The sequence below is a fragment of the Rana temporaria genome, chromosome 11 (genome assembly GCF_905171775.1).
Source record: "Rana temporaria chromosome 11, aRanTem1.1, whole genome shotgun sequence".
Classification (NCBI taxonomy): Eukaryota; Metazoa; Chordata; class Amphibia; order Anura; family Ranidae; genus Rana; species Rana temporaria.
The window spans coordinates 8,970,282-8,989,441 of record NC_053499.1 but is presented as its reverse complement, the minus strand read 5'-3'; the positions used below and the strand labels follow the sequence as shown (position 1 = coordinate 8,989,441).

The following is a 19,160-nucleotide window of genomic DNA, read 5'->3' as shown; positions in this document are numbered from 1 at the left end:
ACTGTTGGAGGTTGTGGGCACTGTGGAGGGGGGCTGAAAGTTCTGCAGCAAACTAGAGGGCACTGCAGGGGGCTGGGGTCGACCCATGAGAGGTTAAGTGGCACTATGGGTACCGAGGGCAATGCAGGAGGCTGGGGTCGACCTGTGGGAGGTTAAGGGGCACTGTGGGTACTGCAGGGGGCTGGGGTTGACCTGTGAGGGGTTAAGGGGCACTGTGAGTACTGAGGGCACTGCAGGGGCTGGGGTCGACCTGTGGGAGGTTAAGGGGCACTGAGGGCACTGCAGGGGGCTGGGGTTGACCTGTGAGGGGTTAAGGGGCACTGTGGGTACTGAGGGCACTGCAGGGGGCTGGGGTTGACCTGTGGGAGGTTAAGGGGCACTGTGGGTACTGAGGGCACTGCAGGGGGCTGGGGTCGACCTGTGAGGGGTTAAGGGGCACTGTGAGTACTGAGGGCACTGCAGGGGGCTGGGGTTGACCTGTGAGGGGTTAAGGGGCACTGTGAGTACTGAGGGCACTGCAGGCGGCTGGGGTCGACCCGTGAGAGGTTAAGGGGCACTGTGGGTACGGAGAGCTCTTTGAGGGGCCTGGGGGCGCTGCAGGTGGTTGCGGGGCCTTGGGGCGCTGCAGGTGGTTGCGGGGCCTTGGGGTGCAGCGGGGCCATGGTGGGCTGATATGGAAGGTTGAGTAGCACGGAAGCTGGGATGCAATGTGGGAGGTAAGGGGATCTGCAGGTGTGTGGAGCCCTGGGAGGAAGGAGGTCATGGCCTGGCAGTGGGCCACAGATTGGTGGTTGAAAGCCACTGATCTAGTGCATGTTTACAGGAGAGGAAAGCAAAGGGGAAGACGGTTCCAGAGGGCACTCCAATCAATCCAAGATTTGGGCGTATCCTGGACCAGGCAGTATTGCTTAACCCTAACAGCTGGGGGGTTCAGGAGCTGGCTGCGCTGTCTGGCAGGGTGTCTGTCTCACCGCACTGACGAAAGAGCATTGTGTTGAAGGTACATTAGTTCATATATATTCACGTAATCTGTGTGCTGTGCCGTTTACCTCGAACAGTCGAGAACATGGACAAACAGTCTCAGATGACAAACAATGCATAGAATTTGGTTCCTTGTACCCCCAAGAGGCCCAAAAAACAACTCTGGGTCACGCCATATAATACACTGGTATTTATGGGGCTTTGCTGGAAAAAAGCTCCAAATAGACACATAAAGCCTAATTTATAGAGGTCTATATGTTACTCTGTATACCTCTAATGAAAGCTTCAATGGCATTTATTAAGATAAATGAGAAGAACATAAAATTGTACTCAGGGGATCCTCCAGACTAGAGGGCGCTGCTGCATAGATGACACATTACAATGTAAAGGGATCCTACTGTGTGTTCTTATATACAGTACTTTCCTTATTCAGGACTAAGAAATTATGTTTTTTTCTTTTTTTTACTGGGTCCATTTAAAAGACTTCATAAGAATAATTTATTCTTAAAGTGGAACTTTAGTCAGAAAATTTTATTTCCATGGCTAAATATCCATTTAGCATGCCTTATATAAAGTCCCATGGGCAAATATTTCTCGTTTTGATATGTATTGGGAGGGTGGCATGGCACGTTAGGCACCAGATCACTAGGGTGACCACATTTCCAAACTGCCATTCAGGGACACCCCCCCACCTTCACAAAAATTTGCCAATTTTTGAGTTTTTCAGGAGCAGTGATTCTAATTATGCTTAAAGCGGGGGTTCACCCTGTTAAAAAAAAAAAAAAAGTTTTTTTTTATTAGACCATTAAATTCGGCATCGTAGCGCGAGCTACGGTATGCCGGTCTTACATTTTTTATCCCCGTACTCACCGTGCTATCGATGATTGAAGAATCCGGGGAATGGGCGTTCCTATGGTGAGAGAAGGTGATTGACGGCCGGCCCTGGCACGTCACGCTTCTCCGGAAATAGCCGAAATAGGCTTGGCTATTCACGGCGCCTGCGCATAGCCTGTGCGCAGGCGTCGTGAATAGCCGAGACCTACTCCGGCTGTCTTCGGGGAGCGTGACGTGCCAGAGCCGGCCGTCAATCATCCTCCCTCTCCATAGGCACGCCCATTCCCCGCGGGAGTCGGATTCTTCAATCAACGATACCACAGTGAGTACGGGGATTAAAAATTTAAGACCGGCATACCGTAGCTCGCGCTACGATGCCGAATTTAATGGTCTAATGATGGAAAGGAGGGTGAACTACCGCTTTAAAGTGCAACAATAAAAATGAACAATTCCTCTAAATATAGTGCCTGGGGGGGTCCTCCCCTTAGTCTGCCTGTAAAGTGGGGCATGTGTACCATGTATAGAACATGCTGCAGCAAAAATGAAATTTCTAAAGAAAAAAAAGAGTCAAATCACATTTAAATTGACTCACGGTTGCAATTGCTGGCACCCTGGCTATTGAAAAAAAGAAAAAAAAAAGCCTAGTGCTCCCCCCCCACAGTCCATACCAGCACCCAAGGGCTCTACACCCCCCCCACCCCCACCCCAAAGCATCACGTCCCTATATTACCCTGGCTTGTGGTTGTGGTGGCATGCAGGCAGGGGGGGTTATCAGAATCTGGAGGCCCCCAAATGGACTAGGGGAGGGGGACCCCACGCTGTGTTTTTTTTTACTGGCAGCTTTATTTTTTATTTAGCTGTCAGTGGGAAAGCCCATTGACAGCTGAAGACTCATCAGTTGTTAAGGACGCCGACTTCCCAGCCCCGCTCTCTCATCCAGTGGCTGTGTCAGTTTCATTCCGGGACACTGTATTGTCCTGGAATGAAGGTGCCCGGGACCCGGGACAGAACTGCAAAATGCCGGACTGTCCCGGGCAATCCAGGACACGTGGTCACCCAACAGATCACATTATTTTCGTTATGATGAGCAAACGTTTCTGGTCTACGTGCAGCAGAGGAGGTCAGTACAGTGACCGCACATTTCTGGACTGTGCTCACCAGAACTTTATACATATTTATAGAATTAGAATACAATGTCGCAGTAATAACGCTTTTATATAATCATACAATGTCACTACTAAATATAGCAGAGGGATGCCGAGGATCACATGTGTGGTGCTTGGCTGGCCTTAAATAGCGAGGATTGTTCCTGGATGTAGTAAGGCCAATATTACCAAACCACCTCCACTAATCTACTAATTATTTCTCACCTTTGAAACCAGAAGCCGTAATCCTATTAGTTATTAGCTGTTCATAAAAAGGGACATGAAACACTTTCACAATGTAGAAAAAAGTACTGAAGACAGTCCAGACTGGGGGCGGGGGCTCTTCTACAGTTTTCATGTAATAGGAATAATTATTAGTTATAGGAATGGTTCATTTTTATTGTGGATGTGGTAAGGCCTGCATTAGGTCATGATTTCCCCAGTAGAGGTTGCCCCTCAATTTCTGCCCTGGTGGCTACATCGTCACGTTTTTGCCCCGGGAGGGCTGCATCGTCACGTTTCTGCCCCGGGAGGGCGCCATCGCCACATTTCTGCCACGGGAGGGCGCCATCGCCACATTTCTGCCCCGGGAGGGCGCCATCGCCACATTTCTGCCCCGGGAGGGCTACATCGTCACGTTTCTGTCCCGGTAGGGCTACATCGTCACGTTTCTGCCCCGGTAGGGATACATCGTCACGTTTCTGCCCCGGTAGGGATACATCGTCACGTTTCTGTCCCGGTAGGGCTACATCGTCACGTTTCTGCCCCGGTAGGGATACATCGTCACGTTTCTGCCCCGGTAGGGATACATCGTCACGTTTCTGCCCCGGTAGGCAATATTGTCACATTTTTTTGCAACAATGCTACATCGTCACATTTCTGCCAAGGTGGTTTCATTGTCACATTTCTGTCCCGGTGGCTACATCGTCACCTTTCTGTCCCGGTGGCTACATCGTCACCTTTCTGTCCCGGTGGCTACATCGTCACCTTTCTGTCCTGGAGGCAACATCGCCACCTTTCTGCACCGGTGGCTACATCCTCACATTCCTGCACCGGTGGCTATAGTCGCATTTCTGCACCGGCGGCTACATCGTCACCTTTCTGTCCCGGCGGCTACATCGTCACCTTTCTGTCTCGGCGGCTACATCGTCACCTTTCTGTCTCGGCGGCTACATCGTCACCTTTCTGTCTCGGCGGCTACATCGTCACCTTTCTGTCTCGGCGGCTACATCGTCACCTTTCTGTCCCGGCGGCTACATCGTCACCTTTCTGTCCCGGCGGCTACATCGTCACCTTTCTGTACCGGCGGCTACATCGTCACGTTTCTGCCCCGGGAGGGCGCCATCGCCACATTTCTGCCCCGGGAGGGCGCCATCGCCACATTTCTGCCCCGGGAGGGCGCCATCGCCACATTTCTGCCCCGGGAGGGCGCCATCGTCATGTTTCTGCCCCAGGAGGGCGCCATCGTCACCTTTCTGTCCCGGAGGCTACATCGTCACCTTTCTGTCCCGGCGGCTACATCGTCACCTTTCTGTCCCGGCGGCTACATCGTCACCTTTCTGTCCCGGCGGCTACATCGTCACCTTTCTGTCCCGGAGGCTACATCGTCACCTTTCTGTCCCGGAGGCTACATCGTCACCTTTCTGTCCCGGAGGCTACATCGTCACCTTTCTGTCCCGGAGGCTACATCGTCACCTATCTGTCCCGGAGGCTACATCGTCACCTTTCTGTCCCGGAGGCTACATCGTCACCTTTCTGTCCCGGAGGCTACATCGTCACCTTTCTGTCCCGGAGGCTACATCGTCACCTTTCTGTCCCGGAGGCTACAGTCACCTTTCTGTCCCGGAGGCTATAGTCACCTTTCTGTCCCGGAGGCTATAGTCACCTTTCTGTCCCGGAGGCTATAGTCACCTTTCTGTCCCGGCGGCTACATCGTCACCTTTCTGTCCCGGAGGCTACATCGTCACCTTTCTGTCCCGGAGGCTACATCGTCACCTTTCTGTCCCGGAGGCTACATCGTCACCTTTCTGTCCCGGAGGCTACATCGTCACCTTTCTGTCCCGGAGGCTACATTGTCACATTTCTGCACCATTAACAAAATGGTCACGTTTCTGCCACAATGGCAACATCGTCACGTGTACAGCAAATGGTGAGCGCTCTACTCTAAACCAGAAGGGCAAAGTCTTCTAGAAAAAAATGATAGATGAATGGTTCCTAATTCAAAGACGTTTTCATTATTAGTTGTTCCCCTTTGCAATGCATTTCGGGGTTTTTAATACATAATTTTCACCAGGGTTTTAGATCTATTAATGTAAAGTGCAATGTGCCATCATTAGGATGTGTTAGTCAATGTACTGATTACATGTGGCCAGTTTAGAGAAAAGAGCCTGCACAGGGTGGGGTGACAGCAGGCAGAGAGGACATTTGTCAGCAGGTCGGGACGTTGGGAACTTTGCCCCACAGCTAAGCGAATGAGGTGACGCTTTGCCAACTTTCAATCGCGTACAAGAAAAATACTGACCCAGATTCACAAAGCACTTACGCCGACGTATAACAAGTTACGCAGACGTAAGTGCAAATGTGCGCCGTCGTATCTGTGCGCCAGACCCACAAACTAATATGCGCCTAAAAACAGGCTACACCCCGCCGACGTATCTTGCTTATGCCGGCGTAGGGTGGGCGCACATTTAGGCTGGGAGCATGGTGCTGCTCCCATTGATTAGCCATTCAAAGAGGGAAATAAGGGAAATAAGGCGATTCACGAACCTGCGTGTGCCCGGCGCATGCTATGCGAGATGCGCGCAAGTTGTACGTCCGGCATAAAGTTATTCCCTATAAAGGAGGTGCAACCCAGCAACAGACATGCTCAGGTCTGCACCAGGGAACACAAGCTGGCGTATTGTGCGTTGGAGGTGTGTCCGGCTGGGCTACGGCGTAGCTTAGGCAGTTCTGCGGGCGTGGTTGTGAGCAGGCGCATAGGGGTGCGTCCACGTCACGGCGCATGCCCAGTTCGTAATACGTACCTGTCTGGCGCTCGGCCCATCATTTGCATGGGGTCTTGCCTCATTTTCATGGGTCACGCCCACTTCCACCTATGCCGGCGTACGCCTTCGAAACCCACGCCACGCTGGCGGAGCACTGGCTTGCTGAATGCAATGCTTGCCTCTCTGCGCTGCGTTGGCGTAGCGTACGGGGGTTACTCTACGGCGGCGCAATGTGCGCCTCGCTCTCTGTGAATCTGGGCCACTGTTTATTTTATTTCCTTGCACATGTTCGGGGATTGATTTCAAAGTGAAACCCCCTGGGAAAGAATTCCTTCACAAAGTGCAACTTCACCTGCAAAGTGATCACGGGACAGAACTGCGTTGGATCACTGATGACAACAATGGCTCACACATGTGTAAGATAACAGAATGGAAATCCTGCCAAAAAGGGATCGCGGTTAAGTGGGCGCATCCTGTTGTTCACATTAACAAGCTGTGTTCAGCAGCGCTAAGCCGCTTCCCATTGTAAAACGCAATGTGAGATTTACTTAGAGTAGAACTTTGACCGGTACAATAATGAGTGTACGGCTTGTCATGTGCCAGACGGGAGTCATGATGGGAAGGATCTGTACAGTTATTATAAACCTAAAGTGGGGGAATTTACTACATAAACCCGAGCCGCTATTTACAGACATTTTAATGGTTTGTTTCTTTTATTGCGGCCGGTAATGTGATGAAGTGGGGATTTATTTATTTCCTTCCTTGTTTTTTACACTACGGAGGGGGGAACGCAACCGCACTGACTAAGCCTGAGTCACACCGCCGAGGATATCGGTCACATGACGCCTCATTTAAAGGGGACCTACCAGGTAAATCGCATTCCAAATGTGAATGCTAAAAAGTAGGGTTGTCCCGATACCACTTTTTTAGGACTGAGTACGAGTACCGATACTTTTTTTTATGTACTCGCCGATACCGAATACCGATACTTTTTTTTAAATGTGTCCCCAAATGCAGCCATGTCCCCCCACATATGCAGCCATGTCCCCCCACTTATTGCAGACATGTCCCCCACATATGCAGCCATGTCCCCAAACATATCCAGCCATGTCCCCAAACATATTGCAGCCATGTCCCCAAACATATTGCAGCCATGTCCCCCATATATGCAGCCATGTCCCCAAACATATTGCAGCCATGTCCCCAAACATATTGCAGCCATGTCCCCAAACATATTGCAGCCATGTCCCCAAACATATGCAGCCATGTCCCCAAACATATGCAGCCATGTCCCCAAACATATTGCAGTCATGTCCCCAAACATATTGCAGTCATGTCCCCAAACATATTGCAGTCATGTCCCCAAACATATGCAGCCATGTCCCCAAACATATTGCAGCCATGTCCCCAAACATATGCAGCCATGTCCCCAAACATATGCAGCCATGTCCCCCATATACGCAACCATGTCCCCAAACATATTGCAGCCATGCCCCCAAACATATGCAGCCATGTCCCCCCACATGCAGCCATGTCCCCCGTAATGATGCCGCCACCGCGTTAATCACTGCGCGGGGAACATTACAGTCAGCTTTCGTTTGAATAAGCCGTTTTCCCCGCCGCGCTGTGTATAGAGACACTCCCCCTTGCTCGCGATTGGACAGATCCGTCCAATCCCGAGCAAGGGGGAGTGTCTATGCGCGGCGGGGAAAACAGCTATTCAAACGAAAGCTGACTCTAATATTCCCCGTGCGGTTATTAACGCGGCGGCGGCTTTGCGATATACGACGGCGGCGGCGGGGGGGGGCAAGTATTCTATTTAGGCATCGGGGGTATTTGCGGGAGTACAAGTACTCCCGCAAATACTCGGTATCGGTCCCCATACTGGTATCGGTATCGGGACAACCCTACTAAAAAGCATGCAGCCAATGCCTGCTGAAACCTTAAAACCAGTTTTCGGATTCTTAATACTAATTATTTCTTCAAGCAGGCTTTGGGGGAGATTTACTAAAACTGAAGAGTGCAAAACATGGTGTAGCTGTGCATGGGAGCCAATCAACTTCCAGGTTTTGTCAAAGCTTATGGCCAGGTTTACACAATGGGCTAGATTCAGGTAGGGGGACGTAAGTTTGTGCGGGCGTAGCGTATATTATTTACGCTACGCCGCCACAATTTAGAGAGGCAAGTGCAGTATTCACAAAGCACTTGCTCCGTGAGTCGCAGCGTCGTAGCGTAAATCTGCCGGCGTAAGCGCGCCGAATTCAAATTGTCAAGAGGTGGGCGTGTTTTATGCAAATAAAACATGAGCCCACGTAAATGACGTTTCTCACGAACGGCCGTGAACGTATCCCAGTGCGCATGCTCCTAATCTCGTCGCAAATAGTCAATGCTTTTGACGTGAACGGAATTTCCGCAAAGCCCTATTCGTGAACGACTTATGCAAACGACGTAAAATTTTCAAAATTTGACACAGGAACGACGTCCATACTTAACATTGGCTATGCCTCATATAGCAGGAGTAACGTTACGCCGGAAAAAGCCTTACGCAAACTACAAAAAAATCCGCCGGGCGCACGTATGTTTCTGAATCGGCGTATCCAGCTCATTTGCATATTCTACGCTGAAATCGACGGAAGCGCCACCTAGCGGCCAGCGTAAATATGCAACTAAGATACGACGGCGTAAGAGACTTACGCCAGTCGGATCTTAGCCTAATTTTTGCGTATCTTGCTTTCTGAATACAGAAAGAAGATACGCCGGCGCAGCTTTGAATTTACGCCGTGTATCAATAATTCAAATGTGGGACAGGGGGGGCGTGTTTTACGTTAATGTTCTGTGACCCGACGTGATTGACGTTTTTCACGAACGGCGCATGCGCCGTCCGTGGATATCTCCCAGTGTGCATTGCTCCTAATACGCCGCAAGGATGTATTGGTTTTGACGTGAACGTAAATTACGTCCAGCCCCATTCACGGACGAGTTACGCAAACGTCGTAAAATTTTCAAATTTCGTCGCGGGAACGACGGCCATACTTAACATTGGTACGCCGCACTTACGCCACCATATAGCAGGGGTAACTTTACGCCGGGAAAAGCCTAACGTAAACGGCGCAACTGTACCGGGCGTACATTCGTGAATTTGCGTATCTAACTGATTCACATATTTCGACACGTAAATCAGCGTATACGCCCCTAGCGGCCAGCGTAAATATGCAGTTACGATCCGACGGCGAAAGAGACTTACGCCTGTCGGATCTAAGGGAAATCTATGCGTAACTGATTCTAAGAATCAGGCGCATAGATAAGACGGCGCAACTCAGAGATACGACGGCGCAACTCAGAGATACGACGGCGTATCTGGAGATACGCCGTTGTATCTCTTTTGAGAACCTGGCCCACAGTTTCTAGTGTGAATGTGTTACTGAACGGCTGCAGAGAAAAATCAGGTCTTCTCCCTCACCAGGCAAAGCAACGCCGTGTGCCACATCTGTGTAAATCTCAGGACTGGATTGACAGGAGCACAAATCAATGTCAAGTAAAACGGCTCCTATATGAATTTTATTTGCCTTGGAGTTTAGTATTACTTCTGGTTATTGTTAACATGGTATACAAGATGTAGAGAAGAAAGGAATTCCATCAGAACAGACATACTACAAGGTGTACAGGCCATCAGACCGGCTATATTTCGGTTGGGGACTGCGGCGGCGGCGGCGGAGATGCTCTATTCCTCTATAAACAAATCCTGCAGATGGTTAACATCACAAACAGCATTCCCAGCTCCGGATAAAAAATGTTCAGAATGAGAAGTTAAACCCCCCTTAGTGCAATGCTGGACCGCGCTCAGTAAATAGCCATAAATCTTATCGTAATTGTAAGCAAGATTAAACGCTGGAACGTTGTTAAGGACATTCAGAAAAGGTAGAGACGTGTTTACGGGCGCCAGCGAGAGAATATTTGCCGCAGAAAAGCTTTTTTTTTTTTTTTTTTTACTGTAATTATTACAGTTCGTGAAATCAACCCATTCATTTATTTTATTTCTCCCAAATTATAAACCATTGAAGAGCGTTATATTGGAGGCGGAGTCATTGTCAGTGGCGGCTGGTGCTCAAATTTTTTTGGGGGGGGCCCATCACATGCAGCCACTGTGCCATCAAACGCAGCCACTGTGCCCCTTAATTGTTGCCACTGTGCCAATTGTCACCACTGTGCCCCATGATGCCACTGTGCCCATTGTCACCACTGTGCCCCATGATGCCACTGTGTCCATTGTCACCACTGTGCCCCATGATGCCACTGTGCCCATTGTCACCACTGTGCCCCATGATGCCACTGTGCCAATTGTCACCACTGTGCCCCATGATGCCACTGTGCCCATTGTCACCTCTGTGCCAATTGTCACCACTGTGCCCCATGATGCCACTGTGCCCATTGTCACCACTGTGCCCCATGATGCCACTGTGCCCATTGTCACCACTGTGCCCCATGATGCCACTGTGCCCATTGTCACCTCTGTGCCCTTTGTCACCACTGTGCCCCATGATGCCACTGTGCCCATTGTCGCCCCTTTCCCTGTAAAAAGCACTTACCTGAAGCTTCCATGTCCTCCCTCGATGTCTTCTGGCGCCGTGGTGAAGCTTCAGCCAATCAGGTTCCTGATAACTAGAATCCGGGAACCTGATTGTCTGAAACGGCCGTCAGTCTTATGCAAGGACCGCAGGTTGCCTGCGCTCCGAGTATAGACATCCGAGAGCCGGAGGGCGGTACTGGAAAAGCCTATCAGAGTCGCTGGCTTTGATAGGTAGTTCCCCTCAGCCAACCAGCTGCCGCTATTCGGCTATTCGGTGTGACTGTGGGAGGGGGGGCGGCGCCCGTACGTCCCTATGGACGGGCCGCCACTGGTCATTGTTTTTATCAAGGCGGTCTGTGCGTTCCACTGATCTTATCAGTTTCTACTGAATGGATAGGCTGGATTTTCTGGTTCGGTGTTTGAAATGGCTGCTTCCGCTACATAAGGTGACAAAAGTATATTTTACCCGGCCACAAAAATGTTCACATGGAAGCACAAGGTACCTGGAGTGTGCAGTTCATCATCCGGATGACGTAATCAAACTGCTGGTGGTTGAGGATGGCGCGGTTCTGCTGAACATGGTGACCGAGTTCCTCCGTTAGGCATTGCCTAGCAGCTTTTCCCTTCAGTGCACGGAGGGCGGCTGGTAGAGACTGAGGGGAGAGAAAAAAAAGTCACAGAGAAAGTTAGAGAGAGAAGGAAGGAAGGAAGGAACAAAGGAAGGAAGGGGGTGAGAGGTAGGAAGAAACACAGAGAGAAGTAGGAAGATAGAGAAGAAGGGAGAGAGGTTGGCATAAAGAAAAAAGGGAGAGAGGGAAGAAGAGTGATAAGGGAAGAAGAGAAAAAATAAGGTGGAGAGAGGTGGTGGGGGGGGGGGGGGGAGAGCGGGGGAAAGGAAGGACGAGAGCGTGGGAGGAAGGAAGAGAAGGAAGAGAGCAGGGGGGAGGAAGTAAGAGAGCAGGGGGGAGGAAGGAAGAGAGCAGGGGAGAAGAAGGAAGAGAGCAGGGGAAAGGAAGGAAGAGAGCAGGGGAGAGGAAGGAAGAGAGCAGGGGAGAGGAAGGAAGAGAGCAGGGGAGAGGAAGGAAAAGAGCAGGGGAGGAGGAAGGAAGAGAGCAGGGGAGGAGGAAGGAAGAGAGCAGGGGAGGAGGAAGGAAGAGAGCAGGGGGGAGGAAGGAAGAGAGCAGGGGGGAGGAAGGAAGAGAGCAGGGGAGAAGAAGGAAGAGAGCAGGGGAAAGGAAGGAAGAGAGCAGGGGAGAGGAAGGAAGAGAGCAGGGGAGAGGAAGGAAGAGAGCAGGGGAGAGGAAGGAAAAGAGCAGGGGAGAGGAAGGAAAAGAGCAGGGGAGGAGGAAGGAAGAGAGCAGGGGAGGAGGAAGGAAGAGAGCAGGGGGGGAGGAAGGAAGAGATCAGGAGGGTAGGAAGGAAGAGAGCAGGGGGGGGGGAAGGAAGAGTGCAGAGGGGGGAAGGGAGTGAATAAAGAAGCATGCATGAGGAAGGGAGAGAGAGGAGAGAGAGAAGGTAGAGAGGGGAGAAAGGGGGGAGAGGGAGAGAGAAGGGGGGAGAGAGAGAAGGGGGAGAGAGAGAGAGAAGGGGAGGGAGAGGGAGAGAGGGAGAGGGAGAGAGAGAGAGAAGGGGGAGAAAGAGAGAGAAGAGGGAGAGAGAGAGCGAAGGGGGAGAGAGAGAGCGAAGGGGGAGAGAGAGAGCGAAGGGGGAGAGAGAGAGCGAAGGGGGAGAGAGAGAGCGAAGGGGGAGAGAGAGAGCGAAGGGGGAGAGGGAGCGAAGGGGGAGAGGGAGCGAAGGGGGAGAGGGAGCGAAGGGGGAGAGGGAGCAAAGGGGGAGAGGGAGCAAAGGGGGAGAGAGAGCAAAGGGGGAGAGAGAGCGAAGGGGGAGAGAGAGCGAAGGGGGAGAGGGAGCGAAGGGGGAGAGGGAGCGAAGGGGGAGAGAGAGAGAGAAGGGGGAGAGAGAGAAGGGGGAGAGAGAGAAGAGGGAGAGAGAGAGAGAGCGAAGGGGGAGAGAGAGCGAAGAGGGAGAGAGAGAGCGAAGGGGGAGAGAGAGCGAAGGGGGAGAGAGAGAGAGAAGGGGGGAGAGAGAGAGAGAAGGGGGAGAGAGAGAGAGAGAGAGAGAAGGGGGAGAGAGAGAGAGAGAGAGAGAGAGAAGGGGGAGAGAGAGAGAGAAGGGGGAGAAGGGGGAGAGAGAGAGAGAGAAGGGGGAGAAGGGGGAGAGAGAGAGAAGGGGGAGAGAGAGAGAGAAGGGGAAGGGAGAGAGAGAAGGGGGAGAGAGAGAGAGAAGGGGAGGGAGAGGGAGAGAGAGAGAAGGGGGAGAAAGAGAGAGAAGAGGGAGAGAGAGAGCGAAGGGGGAGAGAGAGCGAAGAGGGAGAGAGAGCGAAGAGGGAGAGAGAGAGCGAAGGGGGAGAGAGAGAGCGAAGGGGGAGAGGGAGCGAAGGGGGAGAGGGAGCGAAGGGGGAGAGAGAGCGAAGGGGGAGAGAGAGCGAAGGGGGAGAGAGAGCGAAGGGGGAGAGAGAGCGAAGGGGGAGAGAGAGAGAAGGGGGAGAGAGAGAGAAGGGGGAGAGAGAGAGAGAAGGGGGAGAGAGAGAGAGAAGGGGGAGAGAGAGAGAGAAGGGGGGAGAGAGAGAGAGAAGGGGGGAGAGAGAGAGAGAAGGGGGAGAGAGAGAGAGAGAAGGGGGAGAGAGAGAGAGAAGGGGGAGAAAGAGAGAGAAGGGGGAGAAAGAGAGAGAAGGGGGAGAAAGAGAGAGAAGGGGGAAAAAGAGAGAAGAGGGAGAGAGAGAGAGAGCGAAGGGGGAGAGAGAGCGAAGAGGGAGAGAGCGAAGGGGGAGAGAGAGCGAAGGGGGAGAGGGAGCGAAGGGGGAGAGGGAGCGAAGGGGGAGAGGGAGCGAAGGGGGAGAGGGAGCGAAGGGGGAGAGGGAGCGAAGGGGGAGAGAGAGAGAGAGGGGGGAGAGAGAGAGAGAAGGGGGAGAGAGAGAGAGAAGGGGGAGAGAGAAGGGGAGAGAGAAGGGGGAGAGAGAGAAGGGGGAGAGAGAGAGAGAGAGAAGTGGGAGAGAGAGAGAGGAGAGAGAAGGGGGAGAGAGAGAGAGAAGGGGGAGAGAGAGAGAGAGAGAGAGAAGGGGGAGAGAGAGAGAGAGAGAGAGAGAGAAGGGGGAGAGAGAGAGAGAGAAGGGGGAGAGAGAGAGAAGGGGGAGAGAGAGAGAGAGAGAAGAGAGAGAGAGAGAGAGAGAAGAGAGAGAGAAGAGAGAGAGAAGGGGGAGAGAGAGAGAGAAGGGGGAGAGAGAGAGAGAAGGGAGAGAGAGAGAGAGAGAGAAGGGGGAGAGAGAGAGAGAGAGAGAAGGGGGAGAGAGAGAGAGAGAGAGAGAAGGGGGAGAGAGAGAGAGAGAAGGGGGAGAGAGAAGGGGGAGAGAGAAGGGGGAGAGAGAGAGAGAGAGAGAGAAGGGGGAGAGAGAGAAGGGGGAGAGAGAAGGGGGAGAGAGAGAAGGGGGGGAGAGAAGGGGGGAGAGAGAGAGAGAGAAGGGGGAGAGAGAGAGAGAAGGGGGAGAGAGAAGGGGGAGAGAGAGAGAGAGAGAGAGAGAAGTGGGAGAGAGAGAGAAGAGAGAGAGAAGGGGGAGAGAGAGAGAGAGAAGGGAGAGAGAGAGAGAAGGGAGAGAGAGAGAGAGAGAGAGAGAGAGAGAGAGAGAAGGGGGAGAGAGAGAGAGAGAGAGAGAGAAGGGGGAGAGAGAGAGAGAGAGAGAAGGGGGAGAGAGAGAGAGAGAGAAGGGGTAGAGAGAAGGGGGAGAGAGAGAGAGAAGGGGGAGAGAGAGAGAGAGAGAGAAGGGGGAGAGAGAAGGGGGGGGGGGGGGAGAGAGGAGGGGAGAGAGAGAGAGAGAAACGGGGGAGGGAGAGAGAGAAGGAAGAGAGAGAAGAGAGAGAGAAGGGGGGAGAGAGAGAAGGGGGGAGAGAGAGAAGAGAGAGAGAGAGAGAGAGAGAGAGAGAGTGGGGGGGGGGAGAGAGAGAGAGAAGGGGGAGAGAGAGAAGGGGGGAGAGAGAGAGAGAGAGGGGGGAGGAGAGAGAGAGAGAAGGGGGAGAGAGAGAAGGGGGGGAGAGAGAGAGAGAAGGGGGAGGAGAGAGAGAGAAGGGGGGGAGAGAGAGAGAGAGAAGGGGGAGAGAGAGAAGGGGGGGGAGAGAGAGAGAGAGAAGGGGGAGGAGAGAGAGAGAAGGGGGGGAGAGAGAGAGAAGGGGGGGAGAGAGAGAGAGAAGGGGGAGAGAGAGAAGGGGGGGAGAGAGAGAGAGAAGGGGGGAGAGAGAGAGAGAAGGGGGGGAGAGAGAGAGAAGGGGGGGAGAGAGAGAGAGAGAAGGGGGGGAGGAGAGAGAGAGAGAAGGGGTTATAGGTTATACTCGAGTATATACAGTGTATTAAAATTTTGATGTTTGTTGCCTACACACTGTGCTAGCTGCTTTTACATTTCTTAACCTAAGCCCTGGTGGATCTATCTTTAATAATAGGAGAGTGTGCAGCTCTTTTATTGTCCAATCGGCATGCTGAGATTTGTAGTACCCCACAGGAGGCTGTATGCTCACCAATTACCAAGCTCAGAGCCAGACAATACAAAGACACTGCTTAGTAACAACAAAATACACCCAAATATTAGACTTGTTAATAGCGTTGGTATCTGTTGAAAGAGGTGACAGACGAGGTAGGAGGGGGGCGCTTGGCAGAATCTCAGAGAAAACGGCACATTCCGGGGATGGTGCTGTGCGATCTCGATGACATGCCGCTAACTGCAGCGCATCAGTCACACGGTCTGGGCTGTGTGTGCGGTTCAATGTTCGAAGAAGGTCACACATGGTCGAGTATGTATAAGCTGAATTTACAAAACAGCTGTGGGGAGAAAAAGCTCAGCATGGACCACAGAGGGAAACTACAATAAGGTATGAACACTATACAGTAAAACCTTGGTTTGAGAGTAACTTGGTTTGAGAGAGTTTTGCAAGACAAGCAAAATGTTTAAATACATTTTGACTTGATATACAAGCGGTGTCTTGATATAAGAGTAGCGTCATGTCGCAACTGAGTATAAAAAGGAGCCTCTAAGTGTAGCAATATGGTTACATTTAATGAAGGTACAACATTTAGAAACATATTGCTACACTTATAGGCGCCTCTCTTCTCTTTTATACTCTGGAGCTTCTGCTGGATTTCGCTTCTAATCCCCTTGTGGATGGACATTTTATGGTTACACAACCCATCATATTGCTATAATCTTTTTATAAGGACTATAAACTGAAGGATTTATGAATAAATGGTCGCGGAACGAATCATCTGAGTTTCCATTATTTCTTATGGGGAAATTTGCTTTGATATACAAGTGCTTTGGATTACAAGCATGTTTCCGGAACGAATTATGCTCGCAATCTAAGGTTTTACTGTAGACGGCTTAATAAACTACATTATATAGAAGCTATGCCTATAGGTTGGCCAACAGCTACAATGTACATTTTTTATTAAAGGATTTGTAATTCTGTTCAGTTGGTTTTGTACCCCCCCCCCCCCCACGCTGTACAGACAGGTCATGGTCTGGGATTGACCCTAAGCTGTGATTGGACAGTGAAGGAGCAGGGCCGTTTTTTAGGAAGCTTCTGGGGTCTGCTGATATTTTTCCACAATTTTGGTTCTCAAGTCCTCAGGCAGTTCTCCTCTCCTCTTTCTGTTGTCCGTGCTTAGTGTGGCACACACAGACACACAATGCAAAGACTAAGGCCCGGATTCAGAAAGCAGTTACGACGGCGTATCTCCAGATACGCCGTCGTAACTCTGAGTGCGGGCCGTCGCATCTCGACGTCTGATTCATAGAATCAGATACGCCTCAATGTTGCCTAGATACGAGCGGCGTAAGTCTCCTACGCTGTTGTATCTTAGGGTGCAATATTTACGCTGACCGCTAGGGGCGCTTCCCTAGACTTCCGCGTTGAATATGCAAATTAGGTAGATACGCCGATTCAGAAACGTACGTTTTTACGTCGTTTACATAAGGCTTTTTCCGGCGTAAAGTTACCCCTGCTATATGAGGCGTAGCCAATATTAAGTATGGACGTCGGGCCAGCGTCGAATTTTGCGTTGTTTGCGTAAGTCGTTCGCGAATAGGGCTTTGCGTAAGTTACGTTCACGTCGAAACCAATGAGGCTTGGCGGCGTAATTTGGAGCATGCGCACTGGGATACGTCCACGGGCGGCGCATGCGCCGTTCGTGAAAAGCGTCATTTACGGGTCACGAGTAATTAACATAAAACACGCCCACCTTCTCCACATTTGAATTAGGCGTGCTTACGCCGGCCCAGTTACACTACGCCGCCGTAACTTACAGCGCAAGTTCTTTCTGAATACGGGACCTGCCGCTGTAAGTTACGGCGGCGTAGTGTATCTGAGATACGCTACGCCCCGCCGAAAGATACGCAAATGTATCGGAATCTGGGCCTAAGTGAACTTCTCTACTTTTTATCTGCTTTCAGGTGTTATTTTTATATTGCCCACGCCTGTTACTTGCCCCAGGTGAGTTTAAAGGAGCATCACGTGCTTGAAATAATCTTATTTATGCACCATTTTGAAAGGGTGCCAAGAATTTTGACCAGCCCATTTTTGGAGTTTTGTGCGACATTATGTCCAATTTGTTTTTTTTTTCCCCTCCCTTTTTTCGTTTTGTTCCAATACACACAAAGGGAATAAACGTGTGTATAGCAAAACATGTGTTCCTGCAATACTATTCTGTGAGGAATACTTGATTTTCTGGCAACAATTTCGGCCAAATGTGTGTAGGGTGGAAAGGGCGGGGAATAGATCAAAGTTCCTTGTGGGCGAGGCCTGATGTAAATGCTATGAGGACCTCTGTGCTGAAGACAATGAAGATACCCCTGGTGTCCTTGGATCACAGATCCCTTGTTACATTACATTCTCTAGCTGAAGAATAAGAAATAAAAATAGTTACTAAAACGCACCTTTTCTGTTTCCAGTATTTTGTTTTCAAAGATGTATGAGATGCAATTCCGAACCACTTCCAGTCGTCGGGCACTGTTAAAAACGGAGCTGACCTTGTCTACTATAGAGACTGTAAGAGAGCAGAAAGAAACAGACACATCACAAGATGACTTATGTATCTTTTTTTTTTAATTATATGCTTGACTATAAATATACCGTAATATTTGCAGGGCTCGACAAATCCCGGGCGCCAGGTCGCCATGGCGACTAGAAATAGTGTCCTGGCGACTTGGCTTTGTGAGCTGGCGCCATCTGATGGTGGCCGTTGGTATTACAAGTTAAGCATTACAAGTTAAACAGCAATTCTAATGTAATTTTTCACTATTTTCACTGCCATCTTCTTCCCTCTAATTAGAACCCCCAAACATTCTATATATTTTTTTATCCTAACACCCTAGAGAATAAAATGGCAATCGTTGCAATACTTTCTGTCACGCCGTATTTGCGCAGCGGTCCTACAAGCACACTTTTTTGGGAAAAAATTACACTTTTTTTAATTAAAAAATAAGACAACAGTAAAGTTATCCCCATTTTTTTTTTATATTATGAAAGATAATGTTACGCCGAGTAAATTCATACCCAACATGTCACGCTTCAAAATTACGTCCGCTCGTGGAATGCCGACAAACTTTTTTACCCTTTAAAATCTTCATAGGCGACGTTTAAAAAAATCTACAGGTTGCATGTTTTGAGTTACAGAGGAGGTCTAGGGCTAGAATTATTGCTCTTGCTCTACCAATCGCGGCGATACCTCACATGTGTGGTTTTGAACACCGTTTACATATGCGGGCGCTGCTCACGTATGTGTTCGCTTCTGCGCGCAAGCTCGGCGGGACGGGGCGCGTTTTCTGGCTCCTAACTTTTTTAGCTGGCTCCTAGATTCCAAGCAAATTTGTCAAACCCTGATATATATATATATATTGTAAGGGATTAGCTCGGTAGCGGGGTGTGTGACTCCCTGGATGGGTTCACTACACACTGATTTATACAGAGAAACAGCCGAAGACGGTTGAAAGCAAAGATTTTGGTTTATTCTTCCATCTTGCTGGAAACAAGTGCAAGCATCCAAATAGCATAAAACAAAATCAAACATAAAATAAACCCTGGCCACTTGGGGCGTCTACCTTCACCACACAGGAACCTATCTATGGAGTCTGGTACAGCCTAGTGCTGGGCAGACACTGCTGGTCCTACAGCAGAAAACAATAGTCTCTTTTTGATTTTTATCATACAGAAAAATCAAACAGCACCTCACCTCTTCAGAAGTATTTCTGCTCACTGCTCTCCTTCACTCAGAAAGCCTCAGGATGCAGTAATCAGTAGTAATCCTCTGGATTACTTATAGAGGCCTTAATTGCCTCATTCTGAACAGCTGAAGTTTTTCCAACGCCCTTCAATCTTTCTTGCTGCTTCTGCAGCCGACACCTGATAATAATTGGTGTATTGTCTAAACAAGGCAGAAATGTATCTCCCGTCTGTGACAACACCCACAGATTTACCTGACTTCCTGTCACAATATATATATATATATATATATATATATATATATATATATATATGTATATATACCGTATTTATCGGCGTATAACACGCACAGGCGTATAACACGCACCCCAACTTTAATAGGGAAGTTTCG

The 19,160-nt window shown here is 50.3% G+C and overlaps 1 protein-coding gene across 4 annotated transcripts in view; it reads right to left on the bottom strand.

Annotated features, from left to right (window-relative positions):
• Positions 1-19,160, bottom strand: part of SBF2 (SET binding factor 2) — a 420,356-nt gene that overhangs the window by 139,210 nt on the left and 261,986 nt on the right. For all 4 annotated transcript variants that reach the window (XM_040327974.1, XM_040327975.1, XM_040327976.1 and 1 more), the window contains exons 15-16: positions 17,485-17,594; positions 11,015-11,164 (exon numbers count right to left, since the gene is read on the bottom strand). In XM_040327974.1, the coding sequence (XP_040183908.1) occupies positions 11,015-11,164; positions 17,485-17,594 (260 nt within the window). The remainder of the gene's footprint in view (positions 1-11,014; positions 11,165-17,484; positions 17,595-19,160) is intronic.